At 33.8% G+C, this 19,070-nt stretch overlaps 5 protein-coding genes across 5 annotated transcripts in view; 3 read left to right on the top strand and 2 right to left on the bottom strand.

The window, feature by feature from the left end:
- The window catches only part of LOC106719775 (hydrocephalus-inducing protein homolog), a 31,394-nt gene extending 29,086 nt beyond the window's left edge, over nucleotides 1-2,308 (top strand). The window contains 2 exon segments of the mRNA XM_045680146.1: nucleotides 146-326; nucleotides 2,177-2,308. Coding sequence (XP_045536102.1) covers nucleotides 146-326; nucleotides 2,177-2,308 — 313 coding nt within the window.
- An 80-nt stretch (nucleotides 2,309-2,388) lies between these two features.
- LOC106719975 (nucleolar complex protein 2 homolog) lies at nucleotides 2,389-5,457 on the bottom strand. Its single transcript, XM_014514471.2, has 6 exons — nucleotides 5,253-5,457; nucleotides 4,944-5,161; nucleotides 4,626-4,809; nucleotides 3,558-4,387; nucleotides 3,252-3,467; nucleotides 2,389-2,940 (listed from the first exon to the last, which is right to left on the bottom strand). Exons 1-6 carry the CDS (start codon nucleotides 5,311-5,313, stop codon nucleotides 2,389-2,391), a joined length of 2,061 nt encoding a protein of 686 aa, XP_014369957.2. The 5' UTR covers nucleotides 5,314-5,457.
- A 297-nt stretch (nucleotides 5,458-5,754) lies between these two features.
- On the top strand, nucleotides 5,755-9,712 carry LOC106719855 (growth hormone-inducible transmembrane protein). The gene is made up of 8 exons (XM_014514316.2): nucleotides 5,755-5,939; nucleotides 6,069-6,265; nucleotides 6,552-6,657; nucleotides 8,109-8,250; nucleotides 8,337-8,512; nucleotides 8,781-8,941; nucleotides 9,148-9,280; nucleotides 9,368-9,712. The coding sequence occupies exons 2-8, from the start codon at nucleotides 6,076-6,078 to the stop codon at nucleotides 9,453-9,455; spliced, it is 996 nt and encodes a 331-aa protein (XP_014369802.1). The 5' UTR covers nucleotides 5,755-5,939; nucleotides 6,069-6,075; the 3' UTR covers nucleotides 9,456-9,712.
- A 921-nt stretch (nucleotides 9,713-10,633) lies between these two features.
- LOC106720058 lies at nucleotides 10,634-15,785 on the bottom strand. The gene is made up of 7 exons (XM_014514623.2): nucleotides 15,586-15,785; nucleotides 15,191-15,396; nucleotides 14,641-14,863; nucleotides 14,151-14,332; nucleotides 13,767-13,905; nucleotides 13,197-13,327; nucleotides 10,634-13,001 (listed from the first exon to the last, which is right to left on the bottom strand). The coding sequence occupies exons 1-7, from the start codon at nucleotides 15,625-15,627 to the stop codon at nucleotides 10,706-10,708; spliced, it is 3,219 nt and encodes a 1,072-aa protein (XP_014370109.2). The 5' UTR covers nucleotides 15,628-15,785; the 3' UTR covers nucleotides 10,634-10,705.
- Nucleotides 15,786-15,924: 139 nt separating this feature from the next.
- On the top strand, nucleotides 15,925-18,201 carry LOC106719918 (general transcription factor IIF subunit 2). The gene is made up of 4 exons (XM_014514405.2): nucleotides 15,925-16,543; nucleotides 16,709-16,920; nucleotides 17,110-17,235; nucleotides 17,879-18,201. Exons 1-4 carry the CDS (start codon nucleotides 16,237-16,239, stop codon nucleotides 18,047-18,049), a joined length of 816 nt encoding a protein of 271 aa, XP_014369891.2. The 5' UTR covers nucleotides 15,925-16,236; the 3' UTR covers nucleotides 18,050-18,201.
- The last annotated feature ends 869 nt before the right edge of the window (nucleotides 18,202-19,070 follow it).

The following is a 19,070-nucleotide window of genomic DNA, read 5'->3' as shown; positions in this document are numbered from 1 at the left end:
GTCACAGATATTTGAGAAAATATTCCAGGGTACAAAAAGTTTTCAACAAGTATTAGCTAAAAGATAAATTCAATAAAAAACTGTAATTAAACATTATTTTATTATGCTAAAGCTAGTAAATTATAGCTACTTTAAAATATCGCAGGTACAATATAAAAGGTATTGGCACGAAACCGAAACCTCAAGGGCCGTACTTGGTGAAAAGAGGTGATTTCACGACAATTACGTTCAAAAACGTCTTTATGGACACGAGAACTTTCAAATTTAGTGTCGATCAAGAAGAATTTTATTTAAAATCAGTATACGAAACTGTGAAACCAAAGAAGGTAATTTTCAGAGCTGGGCATTAACTCGTTAATCCGTTAATCGTTAATTAACGAAGTTAACATTTTGCTTAACGGATTAACTTTTAAGTTAACTTCAAAAAGTGTTAACGCTTTTGTTAACTTCCGTTAAACTCAACTTCCGTTAATTAAGTCCGTTAATCGTTACATTAGATACTTGGAGACGTGCTGTCATTTTGTTAAAATTACGCGCCACGCCACGCTCGTAAGTTCAACTATTTTGGGCGACTGTCGGCGACTCTAATGGTGAACGAACAAGTTGATATATGTGAAATTCGCGTGCAAGTGTGATGCATCAGAGCATCCGGAAAAGAAGGGACCAACAGGACAAGATCAAAATAAGTTCGAAATAGTTTAATTCATTACGAGTGTGGAAAGCCTATCATTGCAAGGAGTTCCGACAATTGTCTACCCGACTCGAGGCGCAGCCGAAAGCGAGGGTTGACAGTCGGTACAAGTTGCAATGATGGTTCCGCACGTGTACTGAACAACTATTTTAATACAGTTGCCAAAAAATTACGTATTTACGATAAATACATATATATAATACCTAAATTACACACTATACATACATAAATTATTATTATTATTTATTTATATATTTATTTAATTAATTATAATATTTAACCACATATAACCACACCGTCCCATGACGACACACATTTTTTTTATTTTTTTTTATTTATTTAATTATAATATTTGATAAGATGGATGTGTGGTGTACAAGAAAAGATAAAGTTAAGAATGTGCATATCAGAGGAAGTTTGAAAGTAGCGCCAGTTATCGAGAAATTGAGGAGCAGAAGGTTAGCGTGGTTTGGACATGTTATGCAGAGGGATGATAATCATATAAACAAAAAAGTAATGAGATTGAATGTGGATGGCTATAAAGGTAGAGGAAGACCAAAGAAAGTATGGAAGGATTGTGTGAAAGAGGATATGCGTAAGAAGGCGGTAAATTCAGATATGACGGCTGATAGAGATGTATGGAGGAGTAGTACATACTGTGCCGACCCTCCATAGGGATAAGGGCAAGTTGATGATGATAATATTTAATATTTTATGGATATTACTTGTACACATACGATGTTTCACATCTGCCAGGCGTCCCATGACGGCTCACATTTTTTTTACTCGTATTTCAAACAAGTGTCGCCACAATAAGTGTGACATTAGTATGTATAATTTTGGTATGGTTAACTGTTAACGATTAACTTTAACTTGCGTTAAATTTTCGAGAATTTAACGCTTTAACGATTAACGAAGTTAATTTTTTAATTAACGAATTAACGATTAACGAAGTTAACTTTTCGATTAACTGTGCCCACCTGTGGTAATTTTACATTTCTTACTTTATATTTTTGATTTCATGAAAAAAGTTCCCATCTAATTATCACATCTCGCTGTTCCCTCTTTCACTTTTATTTTAGTAACATAGTTAACATGTCTTACAAATATTATAAATGCGAATGTTTAGATGGATGAATGGATGTTTGTTTCAAGGTATCTCCAAAACGGCTCAACTGATCTTGATGAAATTTGGCACAGATGTAGAACATAGTCTGGAAGAACACATAGGCTTATAACGATTTTTTTATCCGCGCGGACGTAGCCGCGGGCAATAGCTAGTCAGTAATAATTTTGATTATTGCAGATGTGAATATTAAAGTACGCGACAGAATTAATCACATATAAAAAAATGAGTCGGATTGATAACCTCCTTCTTTTTGAAGTCCGCTAAAAATACACTACCCATGTCATATTTAGCTTTTATTGGTGAACATGACGCCTTTTATCAGCGAGTACTTATTTTTTACTTGTTGTATTTGACAGGAGTTATATATGCCAGTTTACCTTATTCAAACACCAGATGACGAAGTTCCTACTGGATGTCTCACCATAGAGACCCATGAGCCGAGCGAACCAAAAGTTCAGTGGACTTTCTTCCTACAAGGCGTACCTTAAATGTTTAAATCCATAAGGTTATGATTTTTTTGTAATTTATTCAAATAAAAACCAATAAATCATGTCAAAAACGTGTTTTATTACCAATCACTGACACTAAAATCTTGAACAACATCCTCTTTGTCTACTATGTCTTCTTCTTGTACAGACTCTTTAGAAGACTTTGTTTTATTTTTGTTTTTCTTCTTTTTCTTTAATTTCTTTTCTTTAGGTCTTGTTTCATTTTCTTCATCTGACACTTTAAAGTTGGCAGTGTCATCCTCACTGTCAGATGGGAATAACTCCATAGGGCCAGTGTCTTTGTCTTTGTTTGTTTTTAATTCATCACTATCAAGTATTTTGGGTCTCTTTATCATTGGCAGTTCGACACCTGTTTCATCATTCTTAGAGACCTTCTTACGTTTCTGAATTTTATTGATTTTTGACCAATTCTCAAAGAAGGTGTACAATGGAGTTCCTTTTGCTTTAATATTAGATTCCCAGGCGGTCACCATCTTTTCGTCGTTTAAGGCGAAACTGATTTTCGAACGTTCGCGATCAATAAATCGGGAGTTTTCTTCAATTTTTTCCATCAACTGTCGCATTTTCTTTGTATAATTTGACACATTACATGTCTTTAAAAACTGCTTTATCTGAACACAGAAAATTAAATACATTTTTTTATAAATAAAACGAAAAGAATACAAATACACATTAAATTGGTTATGGCATTAATTACATCCGATTTAGATTTTTGCAACGAAACGAGAAGACCCAAAGTTAAAAATGCAAAACATAATTTTGCAAAAATTAAAAAAAAAAAGATTGTGAAAAAGAGATTCCAGAACTAAACAGATCTTATGTTATTTGGGATCCTATATAAATGTGAAAGGACCAGAAGTATAAAATGCAAAGGATTTTTATCTTGATCAATTTTGACAAAAATATCAAAATTAGGAATTACCTGTAAAACTGCAAGTAAGCTAATATCAGGGAAAGCAATGTTGTGCGATTCATTTGCCGTGTATTCCAATAAAAGTGCATACACCCTCTCAATAACTGAGTCTTTAAAACCATTCTCGGACAATTGAGACTTTGCCAATCTCAAGATACAAGAAAAATCTAAAGGTTTCATTGAAACTTTCTTGTGTTTTTTGTTGAAGTCATATGTTGTTAGCACCTAAAAAAATTAAAAATAGTATGTTAAGTGTAATATTATTTAAAGATTACCCTTAATACAAATAAATGAACTGAATGAATATTAACTTACCTCAACTAAGAATGGCAGGACAGGAATAAATGTATTAGATTCCTTAGAAAGATTTATTAAGATTTCAACACAATGAAATCTAAGTGGATAGTACTGGTGCGTTGGGACTAACTTTATTGTGTTTGTAATAACCATCACTAAAGGATACAGTAATGGTTGGAGTTGAGGTTTATTAGATGTTGCCGCTATCAAATCAGCCCATAGATGTAGAGAGTTTATATATTGCCAGTTGTAAACCGCTTGTCTGTTCTCTATTTTCTGTACTACAATTGCATTTCTGAGATGTATTGCCAGCTGCCTTATGTAGAGGAACACATGTTGATATGCAGCATTCAAATCCAAAGAAAACATTTCCACTAGAGACCTTCGCATAAAGTTTATTCCGGGCCAGGTTGATGGACTTACAAATTTAGAATTTTTTACATAAGTCATATACATCGCTTTTAGTACTAAATCCAGTAGAGCTGTTTGCTGATTTCTCGTTATTCGTAGAATGCACAAAAATGATAACACCCTCACAGTCTCTTCACCAGTGCTCCACAAAGTTATAAGTTTTTTTAAAGATTGTTTAGATATACGACTGAAGCATGCAACATATACAGACATTTGATGCAAGTGCTTGAGAAGCACTGTCAAAATATTCTCAGATGTAACTCCACTCAGAAGTTTCAATACATCTTTTAGATATGACATTAATGGGCCCTTGATCTTTATGAAGTGTTTACACTTCTGTGGATCTTTTCCAGATTGCTCCATACCTAGGTATTTCTTGATAGCACCAGGTAAATATAAAACACACATTTGTATGACTGCATTGAATACAGAAGACCCTAAAAAGAAAAAAGTTATTTAAATTGTAAATGAAATATCACAAATCAAAAATTTGAAACAATTATCTAATTCAAATAACTTCTTTAAATATTTTAAATCTCACTAATTATATTGAAACAAGCACAAATAAACTGTCAGTGTGTCATCATGGCCAGCAGTGGACTGACACAGGCTGATGATGATGATGGTGATAATATCTTAGCTGCTTATTACTACAATTGTAAATGAATTTCCTACCTTCAACTTTGAACTCTCCCTGTGAACTTTCATCACCTGCCACTCTCAACATGGCTGCATTAAATGCTTTTATCACAGTAGTCAATGTGGGAAGCTTTATTTTTCCTTCACTCTGCAGTTCTGCTTGCCACTGACTAACTAATTTAAGGTTCACTTTCCCTACAGCTGGTTTTGCATCCTCATCCTAAAAAAAATAATATAGTTTATTGTTCTATTGAATTCTAAGATATTATTTTATTATAAACCTTAGACAAATTATTGGGTCATACAAGGATAAGGATTAAAAGATTGTTTGAAATTTATGAAAATTATAACTACCTCAAAATCACTCTCATCACTATCACCTTTGAGAGGACCTGGCTCATGTACTTTCTCTTCATCTTCTTCACCTTCAGAGCCATTATCATCAGAATCTTCACCGAAGTTCAACAAATTCTCATCGTTTTCTTCAAGAAAATTGTAAAAATCAGGATCAATCTTTTTCAATTTCTCTAAAGATTTTTTGTGCTCCTCTGGGGATAATTCTTCTTCTGAATCTGAAACGATTAATAATGAAATAATTTAAGTTAAGCTTATATCTAAGACAATAATTGAAATTAATAAATACAAATGTTAAATAAATGTTACCTAAATCATCATGGGGCTCTTCAGATTTTTGTGGTGGTTTTTTGGATTTCTTCATTTTCATTTTTTTAGTAAAACCAAAAAAGCTTGGTCTTTTGAAGCTGTATCTCTCGTTTTCGCTTCCTAGCTGTATAATGTATTTAACAGTATTGTTTAATAATTTAATACCGCATGGGAAACAACCCCACGTGAATCGGTGTTATGACAATTGACATTGACAATGACATAAACCATAAATTACGCAAATCTGTCAAAAAAATATGCAGTCCACAACCAATTTTTCCTAAAAACTTTACCTTTCAATCTATGAATTTTGATTTTTATTATTTCATAAACTGTCTTCTTTACGTTCTTGAATATTGCAGTTGTATTGAAACTCGATTTTCCGATTTCCGGCATCATCTGTTTAAATACCCCAGAATTTGGTTTTTATTTTTTAAAACATTTAACAATTTGTCTATGCCTGCACTTAAATCCAATCATAGAGTATAGAAGACTACATTTTTAATCAAATAAAAAAAAATATTTTCCAGAACAACAAGAATATAATAGAACAGTATCGAATTCTGTTGCACCGAAATTAAATTTGCGCAGTTTAACATCTATTACGTCCTCTGGCAAGATAGGCAGCAGTATTTTTACATTAACCGGTGAACTTTGCATTTCGTAATCTGGTGAAAATCGAAATATGTAAGTGAGAGTAAAACAAACTTATTTGTGGAAAAGTATTGTTTTTCTGTTGTTTCTACGGTTATTGAACATATTTTTACGGGAATAAAGAAAAGTCGTTTATATATATTGTAACGTTATTTCTTTCAGTTGCATCATGCTGTCCCGAATGTGCGTTCTTCGTTCGACAATAAATGTACAACAAACATTAAGAACTCCGATACCAACTAAGTTTGTTCCAAAAAATTATGTCATTAGGAATTACGCACGTGATACCCGTACCCGTGTTAGCACTAGATCACAACCAACCCTATGGGAAAGGTTGATGGCACCAGCTGGCCCTAATGGTATGATCCATATATAACTTATTTTGTTCCTTTTATCGCTTATTAATTGTATGACGTAATTTTAAAAAGCTATAAGATTCTAGGGGCTTATAATCCAAGTTCAAGTTTTGTCAACTATGCATTACTTTAAACTGTTTTTCAATTTGGCAGTAGGTATAAAGTATATTAAAAATCAATAATTATGCTCTACCATAATACAATTTCTGTATTATTCAACACAGAAGAGTACTTTCATATGAAAGAATCATAGTGGCATGGAAAGTGTTAATCAAGTTTCACTTTGCAGCATTCAGCTTAGGTAAAGGTGCACTGGCGGGTGCCTCAGCCGTGGGTATTGTTGCTCTTTGCTACTATGGATCTGGAGTCAAACCTGGCACATTGCAGGAGTCACAGTGAGTCAATGTTTTCTAACAATGTCCAAATGTACTGATTTTTTTGATTGATATTTGTTTGCATAACTATTAGATAAAGTTGTAGGTTATTTACACCTCGTTAGAGATATTTAAAATATTACTGATCTGAATGGCACCTTTAGACTTTATGTTAAAAAAAGTGGATAAAATATACATTATTGACGGTCGAGTTGGCGATTGTAGCTTTTATGGGGAACACAATTATATCTAAGGACTTACTATCCAGAGTTTAAAGTTGCGGAGAGAGGAGTTTTTATTAAATAAAATCGTACTTAGGTTAGTTATTTTCACTACTTTTGATGTAACTTTCACAGTTTTATTTTATAAGTGGTCAAAGGTTTTTATTTTATACAGCCGTAAGTTATGTATGCTACCAAAATAAATTAAAAAAAATACTCTATTTAATTCGATTAAAGTTTTTTAAACCAAACGTATTATTTATTTTAATTTTTATTGCGAAATGTATCTTAAATTGATTAAAAATAATAAAAATCTGACATTGACATTGTTTAATTATTTCATAATTTTGAAGACACGGAACGCAAAACTACGAAGTAGCAAAGAGTATGTAACCATTTCATAGTATACTAGCGAAATGTTTACATACTCTTTGGCATTATCTATTAACGGTTTTTCAGTTGCGTGGCGTCATTGTGGTATTAAATTCTTTGTAAATTTGTATTGTAAGGTTGGATATGAGTCACAGAACCGAATCAGTCAACCCCGACACCACGTGGTACTTTCTGCCCTACCCCTAGAGTGTTTATGAAAAGCCGGAGGCGCGGAGGGGGAGCGAGGCGAGTATAGGCACCCGCGCCTTGTTACGCTAGGGCGGAGGGGCTGCTCATCCCATAGCGCCGGAGACGTTGCAAATTTCTTTCTCAATCAAATCAAATTCTGCCTATTTCATATGTTTTTTTTTGTTATTTTTTTTTTAATTTATTTTAGTAGCATACATGACTTATGGCTGTATAAAATACAAACCTTTGACCACTTATAAAATAAAACTGTCAAAGTTACGTCAAAAGTAGTGAAAATAACTAACCTAAGTACGATTTTATTTATTAAAAACTACCAGTCTCCGCAACTTTTAACTTTGGATAGTAAGTCCTTAGATATAATTGTGTTCGCCATAAAAGCTACAATCGCCAACTCGACCGTCAATAATGTATATTTCAACCAAAAAAGTAACTAAATTGATATTGAAAATATATTGTAAATTAAATCAACAATAATAAAAAATAAGATAATTAAATTTGTGAGAAGTCATATAGAATTAATATTATAATTACATAAATACTTTTGGTGGTTCATCAGCTATGCTATCAGTGCTAGTTCTGCGCAGCAACTTGTGCAATGTTTCAAGCCGCCAGAATGTTTGATTTTCCCTCCACTTACTTAACAATAACTTGATATGTTTAATTTTTTAGTCTCTGGCCGCAATATGTGAAAGATCGCATCAAGACAACATATGGTTATATTGCTGGCTCTCTAGTTTTGACTGCTGGTAGTGCTATCACAGTGTTTAGAACCCCGGCATTACTTAATTTAGTGGCACGTAATGGATGGATGGTATGTACTACATTATTTTTCTAAAAATACTTTGGTTTCACATAAAAATGCAAAATTTTATAAACTGAAAAATATGTATGTTTCAGTCTATCATAATCACACTTGGCCTTATGATTGGGTCTGGAATGGTGGTACGTGGCATGGAGTACAAGCCAGGATTTGGACCCAAGCAGCTAGCCTGGATTGTGCACACCGGTATTATGGGTGCAGTAATAGCACCAATGTGCTTCCTTGGTGGCCCTATACTGACCCGTGCTGCTATGTAAGTATAACAACAAATATTTTTATGCATTGTCGTCATCAGCTCAGACATGTCCCTACCGAGGGGCTCAAGGCTACCACAGGTGAGAGCTGACTAGGCCTTAGTCAACCATGCTAGCTCAGTTTCCATTGGTTGACTTCACACACATATTTGAATTTCTTCACACATAGGTGCAGGTGCATGACAATGTTTTTATACTTGTTTTATTTGAATTAGATTTTTTTGTATTTACTTTTGTATACTACATGAATGCTTATTATGAACCTAGGTACACAGCTGGTGTGGTTGGAGGTCTGAGTACTATTGCTCTGTGCGCGCCGTCTGGTGAGTTTCTGAACATGCGTGCGCCGCTCGCGATGGGTCTGGGCGCCGTGTTCGCTGCCTCGCTCGGTAGCATGTTCCTGCCACCCACTACTGCACTCGGAGCAGGTAATATGAATACAAATTAATTTGTTATCTTTAAAAGCTCTAGTAATTTTGAATTGAACATAAAAATGTGATAGTATTTTAATATTTATGGAAGTTATATTTTTGTAATCTAAATATTAGTTCTTATATTTGTTTGTGGAGCAAAAATATGTTAATTTTAGCTAGTTACAAATAGGTTATTTTCTTATTTTATGGTATTGCCTCAGGGTTATATTCGCTCAGCCTGTACGGTGGCTTGATACTGTTCAGCGGCTTCCTGCTGTACGACACGCAGGCTATAATCAAGCGCGCCGAGACTCATCCTATGTACGGATTCCAGCCTTATGACCCAATAAACTCGTAAGTAAAGTATTTATCATTGGTAGTGATTTTTTATCTCTGATTGGCTTTGTAATTCTAAACTAATATTTTTTTTCCTATGAACAGGGCCATTTCAGTGTACTTGGACGTTCTGAACATCTTCATGCGCATTGCTATGATCCTGTCTGGCTCCGGTGGCAACAGGAGGAAGTAAATAACACAATAATATATCCATATATTTAAATTATTCGCTTATGTTCAACAACTTTAGTCGCGTTATTGTTTATAGCGTTGTATATGTTAACTACAAAATTCTAGTATCTTATTTCGAGTTAAAATTGTGAAGTAATGTGATACGGTACTGTAATATATATAAGATAGATTTGATGTTAAGTTTGTTTAAGTTTTAGTTGGTCGAGGTTTGAGATCTATTAAATTAATAGTATTTGTGGAAATACATCATCCCAAATAAACTTTGTTTTTTTTGTTCTACCTTCCTAATTTTCTGAAGAAATTAAATAGCTGTCAAATTCAAACTACAATACATAATGTAATACACATTATTCTAGAAATTTCAACATGATAGCTTTTTTTCAAGATAAAAAACAAACATTTGTGTTAATTCATTTATTTACAAAGGTACTATTTTATATGGAACTAGTTTGAAAAGATACGCGCTGGCTTAAATATTAACTGTAAAGCCTCGCAAGCTTATATTATTTATTTTCAATTTTTTTTTTATTCTTGAAGAGTATAATGATTATCTAGATTTAATAAATAATACTTTACAATTAAATATAACAATATAAGCATCGTTTAAAAATAATATTCAAATGATTTCGTAATATTACTTAGGATTGTGCTATAATTATATTGTACATGTTACTTTTTTTAAATAAATTATATATAATTAAAATTGTAAATAAAAAATGCAGGTAATATCACAATTATAATCTTTGGGGGTATGAACTGAAGTTAAAATTTGTCATGTATAAGGGTGCGTTTCTACTGGCTATACAAACATTGTTATCTTAGTTTTTCTTTAAATAGAATAAGGCCTTTCTTAGACAAGGCTACGTAAATCTCCAATACACGGCGGTTTAAGAAGCGACTGTCGCAATTCAATTTCAGGACTCAGAATAGGTTCGTAGACGTGGTTATTACCAGAAATTCTCGAGTTAGTCCTTGTTCAAATTAATGTTTATGTTTGAGATGGCTGTCGACGGGCCTATTCTTTTATAATATATAACTAGTAGAGAGGTTTATCTTAAAATAATAATTTTAGACAAGAAATAACATAGTTGAATACTGTAAAATATAGTAAGCAAGTATTGATTAATGAAGGTAATTCTAAAGATATTAGTAGATAAGTAATCTTATACTCTACTGGTGTTATAATTATTACAATATTACGTTCTTATGAGCAAATTGAAGAGATCTCGGTGCTTAAAATAATAATACTAATCAAGTGTCGGCAGTCTTTTGCGCTTGTTGTTTCAAATATATAGCGTACATTTGTCGCGCCTGATTCAATACCCTGTTTACGTTGTGTTTGCGAACCATCTTGTCGAAATGCATCGCCAGTTCGTTGTAATCCATGCGGTTCCTCATCACGTAGTCCCTGTGCTGCAGCAGAACTGTCAGACAGAGGTACATGAGGAAGGGATTCCCGCCACCGAACACAGTCGGGGCCGGCAGGTTGCCGATGCTTATCTTCGCAGAACTCTCCCCGCTTCCAGAATATATGACCGGTTTTTGAACCGGCGGCTTAAATACTTCATATTTTTTCTGAAAGTTATTAATGGTCGACGCTACGCTATGTAAATTGGACTGCTTAGCGATCAAAATCGATTCACAATTTCTTTTCGCATTTTCCAGTTCATGTGACATGTTGGAGAAGAATTTATGCGATTTAGAATTGGGGGTTGTTTCTTTATCGCTATCCTTGAGAGTACCAGTGTTGGTGGACTCGACACCGTCTCCCTCGGAGGAATCTGTCTCGCTGGAATGTCCTTCGGAATGTTTATTATTGTCACGACATACGTCCTGTGCTTCTAAGGAATGATTCTTTCGCAATAGTCGTATCGGTGTCACTGATTTTTTACCGGAATGTTCTTCGAAAATTTCCCCAGTATCTCCATCGAAATCTAATTCCGCTTGTTCATCGGGAGTCTGCGGACAGCTGGCGGTGGTGCGAGTCGTGGGGGTGTTTCTATGAAGAGGATTTTCCCATAGATAAATATCCTCTGCACTCCTTGCGTTCGATTTAATAGTTTCAAACACTGGCGATTTCTTCGTTGTTTCGTATGCTTCAACATTTTCCGTTTGTATCTCTAAGGCGGTGATGCATTCAGACTTTAACTCGGTATAGTTGTTAGTTGGTCTCTCTTCGGAGCTTGTAGAGTCAGAGGGAGAGTCACTAATCATACTTCGTCTGTTTACGTATGATGATCCGAAGACCTGACGATCTAAATGTTCCAGCTCCAGTCTCAGTTCCCTCGTCATAGAGGTCGTCATGGGATAGTATTCTTGGGAGTCGTCAGGGCTGCTCCCGTCGTTTGTATCTAATTGAAAAGGTTTAGATGATTTGTGGCCTCTGTGACTCTTTAGATCGTTCTCATCAAAAGACGTCTTCGTTAAAGTAATTCTTGGACAGTCTTTGGAAGTTGTATTATCTATGGTGGATTGAGTTCGTTGAAGCTTTTCTTGTTTAAAGTTTCCAGGTTTAGTTCCGGTAGCGAAGTTTAGAAATTCGTTCAAATTTTTTATCATCTTAATCTTAGGTTTATTTACATCCGTGACAGTTGTGTCGTCAAGTTTATCTAATGATGAAAAGAACCGGTTGTTGTGAATAGAAATTTTATCACGTAGTAATCTTATTTGACTTCCCAGCGGAGTTTCCTTGACATCTGTATGTGAGGTGCCGTTCACTAAGTTCTCAGCGCTCGACCAATCCGAAACTCCTGGGTTTTGTTTGTCCGAACACTTGACATGTTCAGGTACACTAGACATATTTCGGTTAACGGTCAATTTTACGTCTTTGCTTAAACTTTGCTCTTTACATTCATCTTTAATACTTTCAAGATGTTCATTTTGTGGTTTCCGAGTGTGCAGTATGGCGTCGTCTAGACTTTGAAATTCCTTGGCATGTTGTAGTGACGTGTTGTTTAAAACTTTACGAGTGAAGTTTTCATCTAAGCTATGATTCGTTTGCTTGATCGTGACTAGTTTGGGCGCTTTTATATTAGCTAAACTGAAGCTAGAGCTCTGTCTTCTTATCGCACAAACTTTGGTGTAAGCATTTTCTCGAGGAGCTTTGACCATAGGACTCAAAGGAGGCGGGTTTATTTCTTCTTCTATTTCCGGATTAAAGTCCTTTTCTTTGAGAGGTAATTCAAATGACGGCGTTTTTTGCGGTAACGAAGCCCACAGAACCTCCAGCATTCTGAGAGCGTCGTCGAAAGCAAATTCTCTTTTCATTTCTAGTAGTAACCATCTATAGCAGAACAAAAGATCGTCCGCTTGTTGAGATTTTAAGTAATTGTAGAAATCGGGATCGTATACTTGTAACGATTCAGTTAAATGACTAAATTTCAAGGTCATCGCTTCGCCATCTAAGAGAAAGTTAGGATAGAGCCTGGTCATGAGAGCGCAGAGACAGATGTAGGCGTGGGCCTCATCACCCATAGTCACCAGCAGCGGCGAGGCCAGGTCTGACATACCTTGACAGTAGCTCACCGTAGGATGATATAATGCGTACCTGTAAAATGTACAATAAACTAGTTTTTTTTTTAATTGAGTAAGACAAATAGTGGTACCAACATTTACCTGCAAATCTAGATATAGATAATTATCGTTTTTTTTTTGTGCAAAATGCTAACACTTATTTTTTTAAACAAATATCAAAAAATTAGATTGAAACATAATTTAAAAAATCTGTAAAGTAAGAACTTACGTCGTCAAAATGTTGAAAAGTGATGCAATATTTTGATTATCGTCACTGCCGGCATAGAAGTTGTGATGTCTGTCTGTACGTAACACATCTTTCCTCACCATACTCGTAACATAAGCTAAGTCAGCGTCCACCTACAAAAATTGTCATGTTCAAACAATTAAATAAATTATAGCCATTTATGGCAGGCTATGCATCATCATAGTGTACTTATAAATAATATCGGTTCACATATATGTTTTTATGGAATTATTTCAAAATTTCAGAGTTAATTTACAACTAATTCATCATCAGCTCACTATATGTCCAAACTGAGGGGCTCGGAACCTACCTTAAGGATGCATCACGATGTTCTCCTTCTCCGTAAGAACATCCGATAAATGTAAATATGTAAATCGAAAAACACATTAGTACATGGCGGGATTCGAACCCAGGGCCTGCAGATTACAAGTCAAGTTTTTAATCACTGAGTCACCGACGCTCTCAAAAATTAATACAAAACCTGTATTCATTATAGCACAGCATAATTAGTTAATTGAAGTTTTAGTCGCTATGTATATAATTTTATATTACCTTTCCTCTCTGAATGCAGTCTTTCCACCGAGCTCTAAGTGCATAATATTCATTGGCTTTTCTCTTAATATAATCCATCCTTTCCCTCCCAGTCATACCTTCGGGATACACATTTAAAATATGTTTCCAGACAACCTTTCTGAAATTAAATATTTCATCTTCAATTATGCATTTGATACTATTTGCAAGATTAATAAACTAAGTCATCCAAATAACGTAATTCAGCTCATCAAATTGTTATCAGCAGTAGAATCGTTCATATTGTTGGTTTTGATCTCATGGCTTTTTCATTTTTGTAATCTTTTTTTCCTGTACCTCAACATTCTCAAATATTGAGATAATCTTTCTTTACAAAATGCAGATTTACAGCTATAAAATAAATACCTCAAGCTTGGTTCAATCCCTCCGCAGTATATAACCTCTCGTAGCTTTGAAGTATTTGTTATTTGACCCACTGCATCCAGGAATGACCTGAACTCAATGTCATTCAGAGGTGCCCGAGGTGGTGTGTTAGGATCCTCATATAAATTCAATGCCCTTGATACTATGTTGAATGTTTTTTCTACCTATTAATTACATTACAAATTATATAATTTGCTAGTAAAAGCTTCTAAATCTGCTACAAATTATCATCTAATAATCATTTTTTAAATAGGTATAGAAAAAATAATGTAGAGTGTAAGGTTTTAACATACTCAATGTTGCCACTTGGAAGAGTTTTCATAAAAACACAAACAAGTATAATACACTGTTGGGTTTGTGTTATATTGGGTGTTTCCCATTGGGCTTACCAATTTTAAAAAAAACATTTTTTAAGAGAATAAGTGTTTTGAAACTTACAGCTAATATGTTGTATTATTTATAGTAGAAATACCTGATTCATAATTAATCCTTGAAATCCGGTTTGTGATTCTTGTTTATCAATTTGTTGTGGTGCTGGACAAACAGATGGTTGTTCTTTGTTTGGTTGTGGAGCTATAGATGTTGGACTAATACTAGGGGGCTCCCAATCTTCCGATGCTTCCGCAAATGGTTTCATGTCAACTTTGAGTTGAACACATGGCTCTGATCTCTGACTTTGAGCTATATTATGAGCCCTATTTATTAAAAAAAAAAAAACAATTACTAATGACTCGCATTCTGTAAATAAACTGATACAATGGTGAAAGTATCAAGTACTCAATCAGAAATTAAAGAAATTTGAACAAAAAGCTAATTAAAAAAAAAGATGACAGGAATTTGACCTAATCTTATAGTTAAGATATATAGGATGATTAGGATGACATGTGCATCTAAAAATCTGGACTGAAATGAAGTTTTACTTTTCTTTAACCAGATTAAATTAATTATTTCAAGCTTATTTCAATTCAATGTAAAATGTTAATGATTTTTGTTAAAAAATTAACGACCACTCAATTACTTACTTGAGAAAAGCTGCATCAAGATCCCAATCAGAAAGAAGTGGTAAATAAATATCTTGTCCATAATCATCCAAGGTTCTATATGACAGTGTAAAATCAGACTTAATATCAAATGCTTTAATTAAAATGCTCTGTAAAACTTCTAATGAAGTTATCTGTGGATCCACAGAAAATTTTCTTAGTTCCGGTTGGAGTTTCCCTTCACATTTCTGCCAAAAACAATAGGTTCTAAGTATACGTTTGACATAAAAAATTAGATACGTAAAACTATGAATAAAAATAAATGTCATATACAGAAAAATAAGCTGCACTACAGATCAAGATTGACCCTTCATTTAGCAAGCATTTCAGTAAAATTCATCGTTTAATAATATGCTATGAATCGAAACAATACAAACCTTGACTTTCACTCTAACTGCTTCTTTGCTATAGCCAAACATCTTTACTCATTACTAATAACCCTCAGTTATTACAATGAATGGATAATGTGTTACGTATTCGTGAATACAGAAACCGACATAATTAATTGAAATATATCACAAAACCAAACACACGATTCTTCGAGTAATTGCTGCTAAAGCAAATCAAGTTGCAAAAACTGGCGATAAAAGTCTCACTGACAGTGACATTGACTACCACTGATAGAAGAAAAACTATTCTCTCTGATTTAGTTAAAGTGGTTGGAGTGTGGTAGTTTTTTCTCTGACGGTGATGATTGGTTTTAAAAGCTGTTTTTCAACCGAGGGTTAAACATTTTAAGCAAATTAAATAGAAAATTTACAGTTAAGGAATATTCTGGTCATACATCTGAAATCTGTTCATACATCGAATAATAGTGACAAAAGTTGTCCACAATAATTTGATAACCAGCTGGCTGAGATGTGATGAGTTTTGTCTTCTCTTTAACGACCACAAGCGATTTAGAAATGACATTTGATTTGACATCGACATTTGACGTGCGGTACTGTACTGCCTGTTGACTGAAACAAACTTTTTGTTTCGTTGCAAAGTTAAAGAATTTTAATTGTTATAATATTAACGACGTTAAAATGACAACTCCAAACGCTCATCCTCACATCGATAGGGAGTTGGATTTATCAAACTCTGGAAGAGGAGTCTGGCTTGTTAAAGTTCCTAAATACATAGCCAATAAATGGGAGAAAGCTCCTGGTAATATTGATGTTGGAAAACTGAAAATTTCGCGTGCACCGGGGCAAAAAACACAAGTACAACTTTATCTTTCGGAAGGAGTTCTTTGCCTTAAAGAGCCTGGTGAACAAAACATTCCAAAAGTTCATCGTCTTGACGTGTACAATGTTACTCATCAGTCATTGGGTGTTTTCTCGCATGTTGTTCGTAAGTACGCCACTAGGTTTGTAACCCTTTTTGTGTCGTAGAAGCTATGTTTTGTTATTCATACATTGCTCGTGATTATTATGATGTTAAAATATCGTCATATTCTTAATATTTATTAAATCCAAAAATCGCTAGCTATATCATTTACTTTTTCTTGTATTTTAGCTGCTACTTCAGATGCTGTGGTTCCTGAATCTGAAAAACTTTATATGGAAGGTAGAATAGTTCAGAAGTTAGAATGTAGGCCATACGCTGACAATACATATTATAAGCTGAAGTCAGAGTCAATACGGAAAGCGTCCATGCCTCAAAGGCAAGTTCAGCAGCTCGATAGAATTGTGCAGAACTTTAAGCCAGTCTCTGATCACAAACATAATGTGAGTTTTTAATTTATAATTATCTATGGTTTATTTTTAGTTTCTACGAATGTAATGAAGGTGGGCCATGCACTGTGATTGATTGTAAATTTAGATATTGTTTTAATCTTTTTACTTTTGAGTAATTTTGATAATTTATTTGTGAATCATGATTTAAGTAAAATATTAATGATATTTTTTTTCACTCAGATTGACTTTCTGGAGAAAAAGAAAGCAGAGGGTAAGAAAGCTCGTGATGACAAGGATGTTGTCCTCAATATGCTGTTTGCTGCTTTTGAAAAACATCAGTATTATAATATTAAGGATTTGCAAAAGGTAATGATTGACACATAATAGTTATTAAATATATGATTGAATGTATAGTCATATACCACCATATGTATACATCAAAAGGTTTATTTATGATGTAATAGACATTAGAATTATGTTGTACTAGCTTTCACAACAGACACTCTGCATGGAATTAAAAAAAACGTAATAAATAGCCTATGTGTTCTTCCAGTCTATGTTCCACATCTATGCCAAATTTCATCAAGATCTGTTGAGTTGAGTTGAGGTGTTCTGGAGATACCTTCTAACAAACATCCATCCATTCAAACATTCGCATCTATCTATATATATAATAGAAAGTCGTGTTAGTTACACTATTTATAACTCAAGAACGGCTGAATCGATTTGACTGAAAATTGATGGGCAGGTAGCTTAGAACCAGGAATAGGACATAGGATAATTTTTACCCCGTTTTGTATTTTTTTATTCCGCGCGGACGGAGTCGCGGGTAAAAGCTAGTTTATAATATTTGTCAGATATGAGATTAATCTAGGAAGTTGTATTTTATAATAAAAAATAATTAACTATACTATATTAATAAATATGAATTTCCTGCTGTCTGTAGAGATGATAATGTTTTTACAAGTATGTCAACAGTAAAAACTCACAGAAATTATTTATATTTCAGATAACCAAACAACCAATAGTGTACTTAAAGGATATACTGAAAGAGGTATGCAATTATAATTTGAAAAATCCACACAAAAATATGTGGGAACTGAAACCAGAATACAGACATTATAAGCAAGAGGTGCCCGTTGAACCAAAAGCCGACAAAAACAGCTCGGACAGTGACTAGCAAAGACTTTATATTGTAGTCTTAATACAATATCACTTGTACAAAAATTTATTGTTTGTCTCTCTGTTTACAAAGAGTAAAAAAAAGGATGACAATATATTATTGTATAGTTTCAGTTGAGACACGACAAAATAGTGGAATTTTGTATTGTGAAACCGTTTCCTCTTTATTATGTTAAAAGTGTAATAATTTTTTTGATATAATAATGACAACATGATTTGTTAACAAAAAAAGACCTTTTATTTTTAAAAATGACTGATCCCATTACTAATGAATGTGATGATGTTTAAAAAACACAATGTGATTGTGACCATTGTCCGTTTGTAAGTCTTCTATTGTCAGTTGACGGATGATATATCTATATATATAAAAGAAAGTCGTGTTAGTTACACTATTTATAACTCAAGAACGGCTGAATCGATTTGACTGAAAATTGGTGGGCAGGTAGCTTAGAACCAGGAAACGAACATAGGATAATTTTTACCCTGTTTTCTTTTTTTTATTCCGCGCGGACGGAGTCGCGGTTAAAAGCTAGTAGGTAAATAGAAAAACTTCATATATATGTTCGCATTTTATTAACGTCTGTTTTTATTCTTCAGACACACTACCAACTAAATACTATAAACTACAATACAATAAGAGCAAAAAAGTTATACAGATTAAAATTGATAAAGTATACATTTAATAAACTATATATATAGGTATTAACATTGTGATTATACGTGTTTTCAAATATAGTGGCAACCCAAAATCAACTGCGCGCTGCGCAATTCTCTCCCCCCGCATCTCTACGCCCTAACACAAAACATTGTGGTCTGCGCAACAACTCTTACGATGTTACGAGTCATCAAGATATTTGAAAACCTGAATACCATATTTAATTTAAAAATATTAAAAGGAAATGTAACATATCAGATAACTTCATATATCTATTCGATAATAGTTGTCGCCCACAAATTAGCTCGCATGGTTATGTTACAGACTAAACTATGTACAATATTTCTATGAATTTCCACTTCAC

This window comes from Papilio machaon, chromosome 1 (genome assembly GCF_912999745.1).
Source record: "Papilio machaon chromosome 1, ilPapMach1.1, whole genome shotgun sequence".
Taxonomy (NCBI): Eukaryota; Metazoa; Arthropoda; class Insecta; order Lepidoptera; family Papilionidae; genus Papilio; species Papilio machaon.
Note: the sequence above shows the minus strand (reverse complement) of the source record. Positions and strands in the feature narration are given on the sequence as shown.

What these genes read in the sequence shown, in the direction of transcription:
- LOC106719975 (XM_014514471.2), bottom strand. Translation starts at nt 5,313, where the DNA reads ATGAAAATGAAGAAATCCAAAAAACCACCACAAAAATCTGAAGAGCCC. An exon ending in AGAGCCCCATGATGATTTAG is followed by an intron (nt 5,162 to 5,252) that starts GTAACATTTATT and finishes TAATCGTTTCAG; the next exon opens with ATTCAGAAGAAGAATTATCC. An exon ending in GTGATGAGAGTGATTTTGAG is followed by an intron (nt 4,810 to 4,943) that starts GTAGTTATAATT and finishes TATTTTTTTTAG; the next exon opens with GATGAGGATGCAAAACCAGC.
- LOC106719855 (XM_014514316.2), top strand. Translation starts at nt 6,076, where the DNA reads ATGCTGTCCCGAATGTGCGTTCTTCGTTCGACAATAAATGTACAACAA. An exon ending in TGGCACGTAATGGATGGATG is followed by an intron (nt 8,251 to 8,336) that starts GTATGTACTACA and finishes TGTATGTTTCAG; the next exon opens with TCTATCATAATCACACTTGG. An exon ending in CCTTATGACCCAATAAACTC is followed by an intron (nt 9,281 to 9,367) that starts GTAAGTAAAGTA and finishes TCCTATGAACAG; the next exon opens with GGCCATTTCAGTGTACTTGG.
- LOC106720058 (XM_014514623.2), bottom strand. Translation starts at nt 15,627, where the DNA reads ATGTTTGGCTATAGCAAAGAAGCAGTTAGAGTGAAAGTCAAG. An exon ending in CAGTTAGAGTGAAAGTCAAG is followed by an intron (nt 15,397 to 15,585) that starts GTTTGTATTGTT and finishes TGTTTTTGGCAG; the next exon opens with AAATGTGAAGGGAAACTCCA. An exon ending in CTTGATGCAGCTTTTCTCAA is followed by an intron (nt 14,864 to 15,190) that starts GTAAGTAATTGA and finishes TTTAATAAATAG; the next exon opens with GGCTCATAATATAGCTCAAA.
- LOC106719918 (XM_014514405.2), top strand. Translation starts at nt 16,237, where the DNA reads ATGACAACTCCAAACGCTCATCCTCACATCGATAGGGAGTTGGATTTA. An exon ending in TGTTTTCTCGCATGTTGTTC is followed by an intron (nt 16,544 to 16,708) that starts GTAAGTACGCCA and finishes CTTGTATTTTAG; the next exon opens with CTGCTACTTCAGATGCTGTG. An exon ending in TCTCTGATCACAAACATAAT is followed by an intron (nt 16,921 to 17,109) that starts GTGAGTTTTTAA and finishes TTTTTCACTCAG; the next exon opens with ATTGACTTTCTGGAGAAAAA.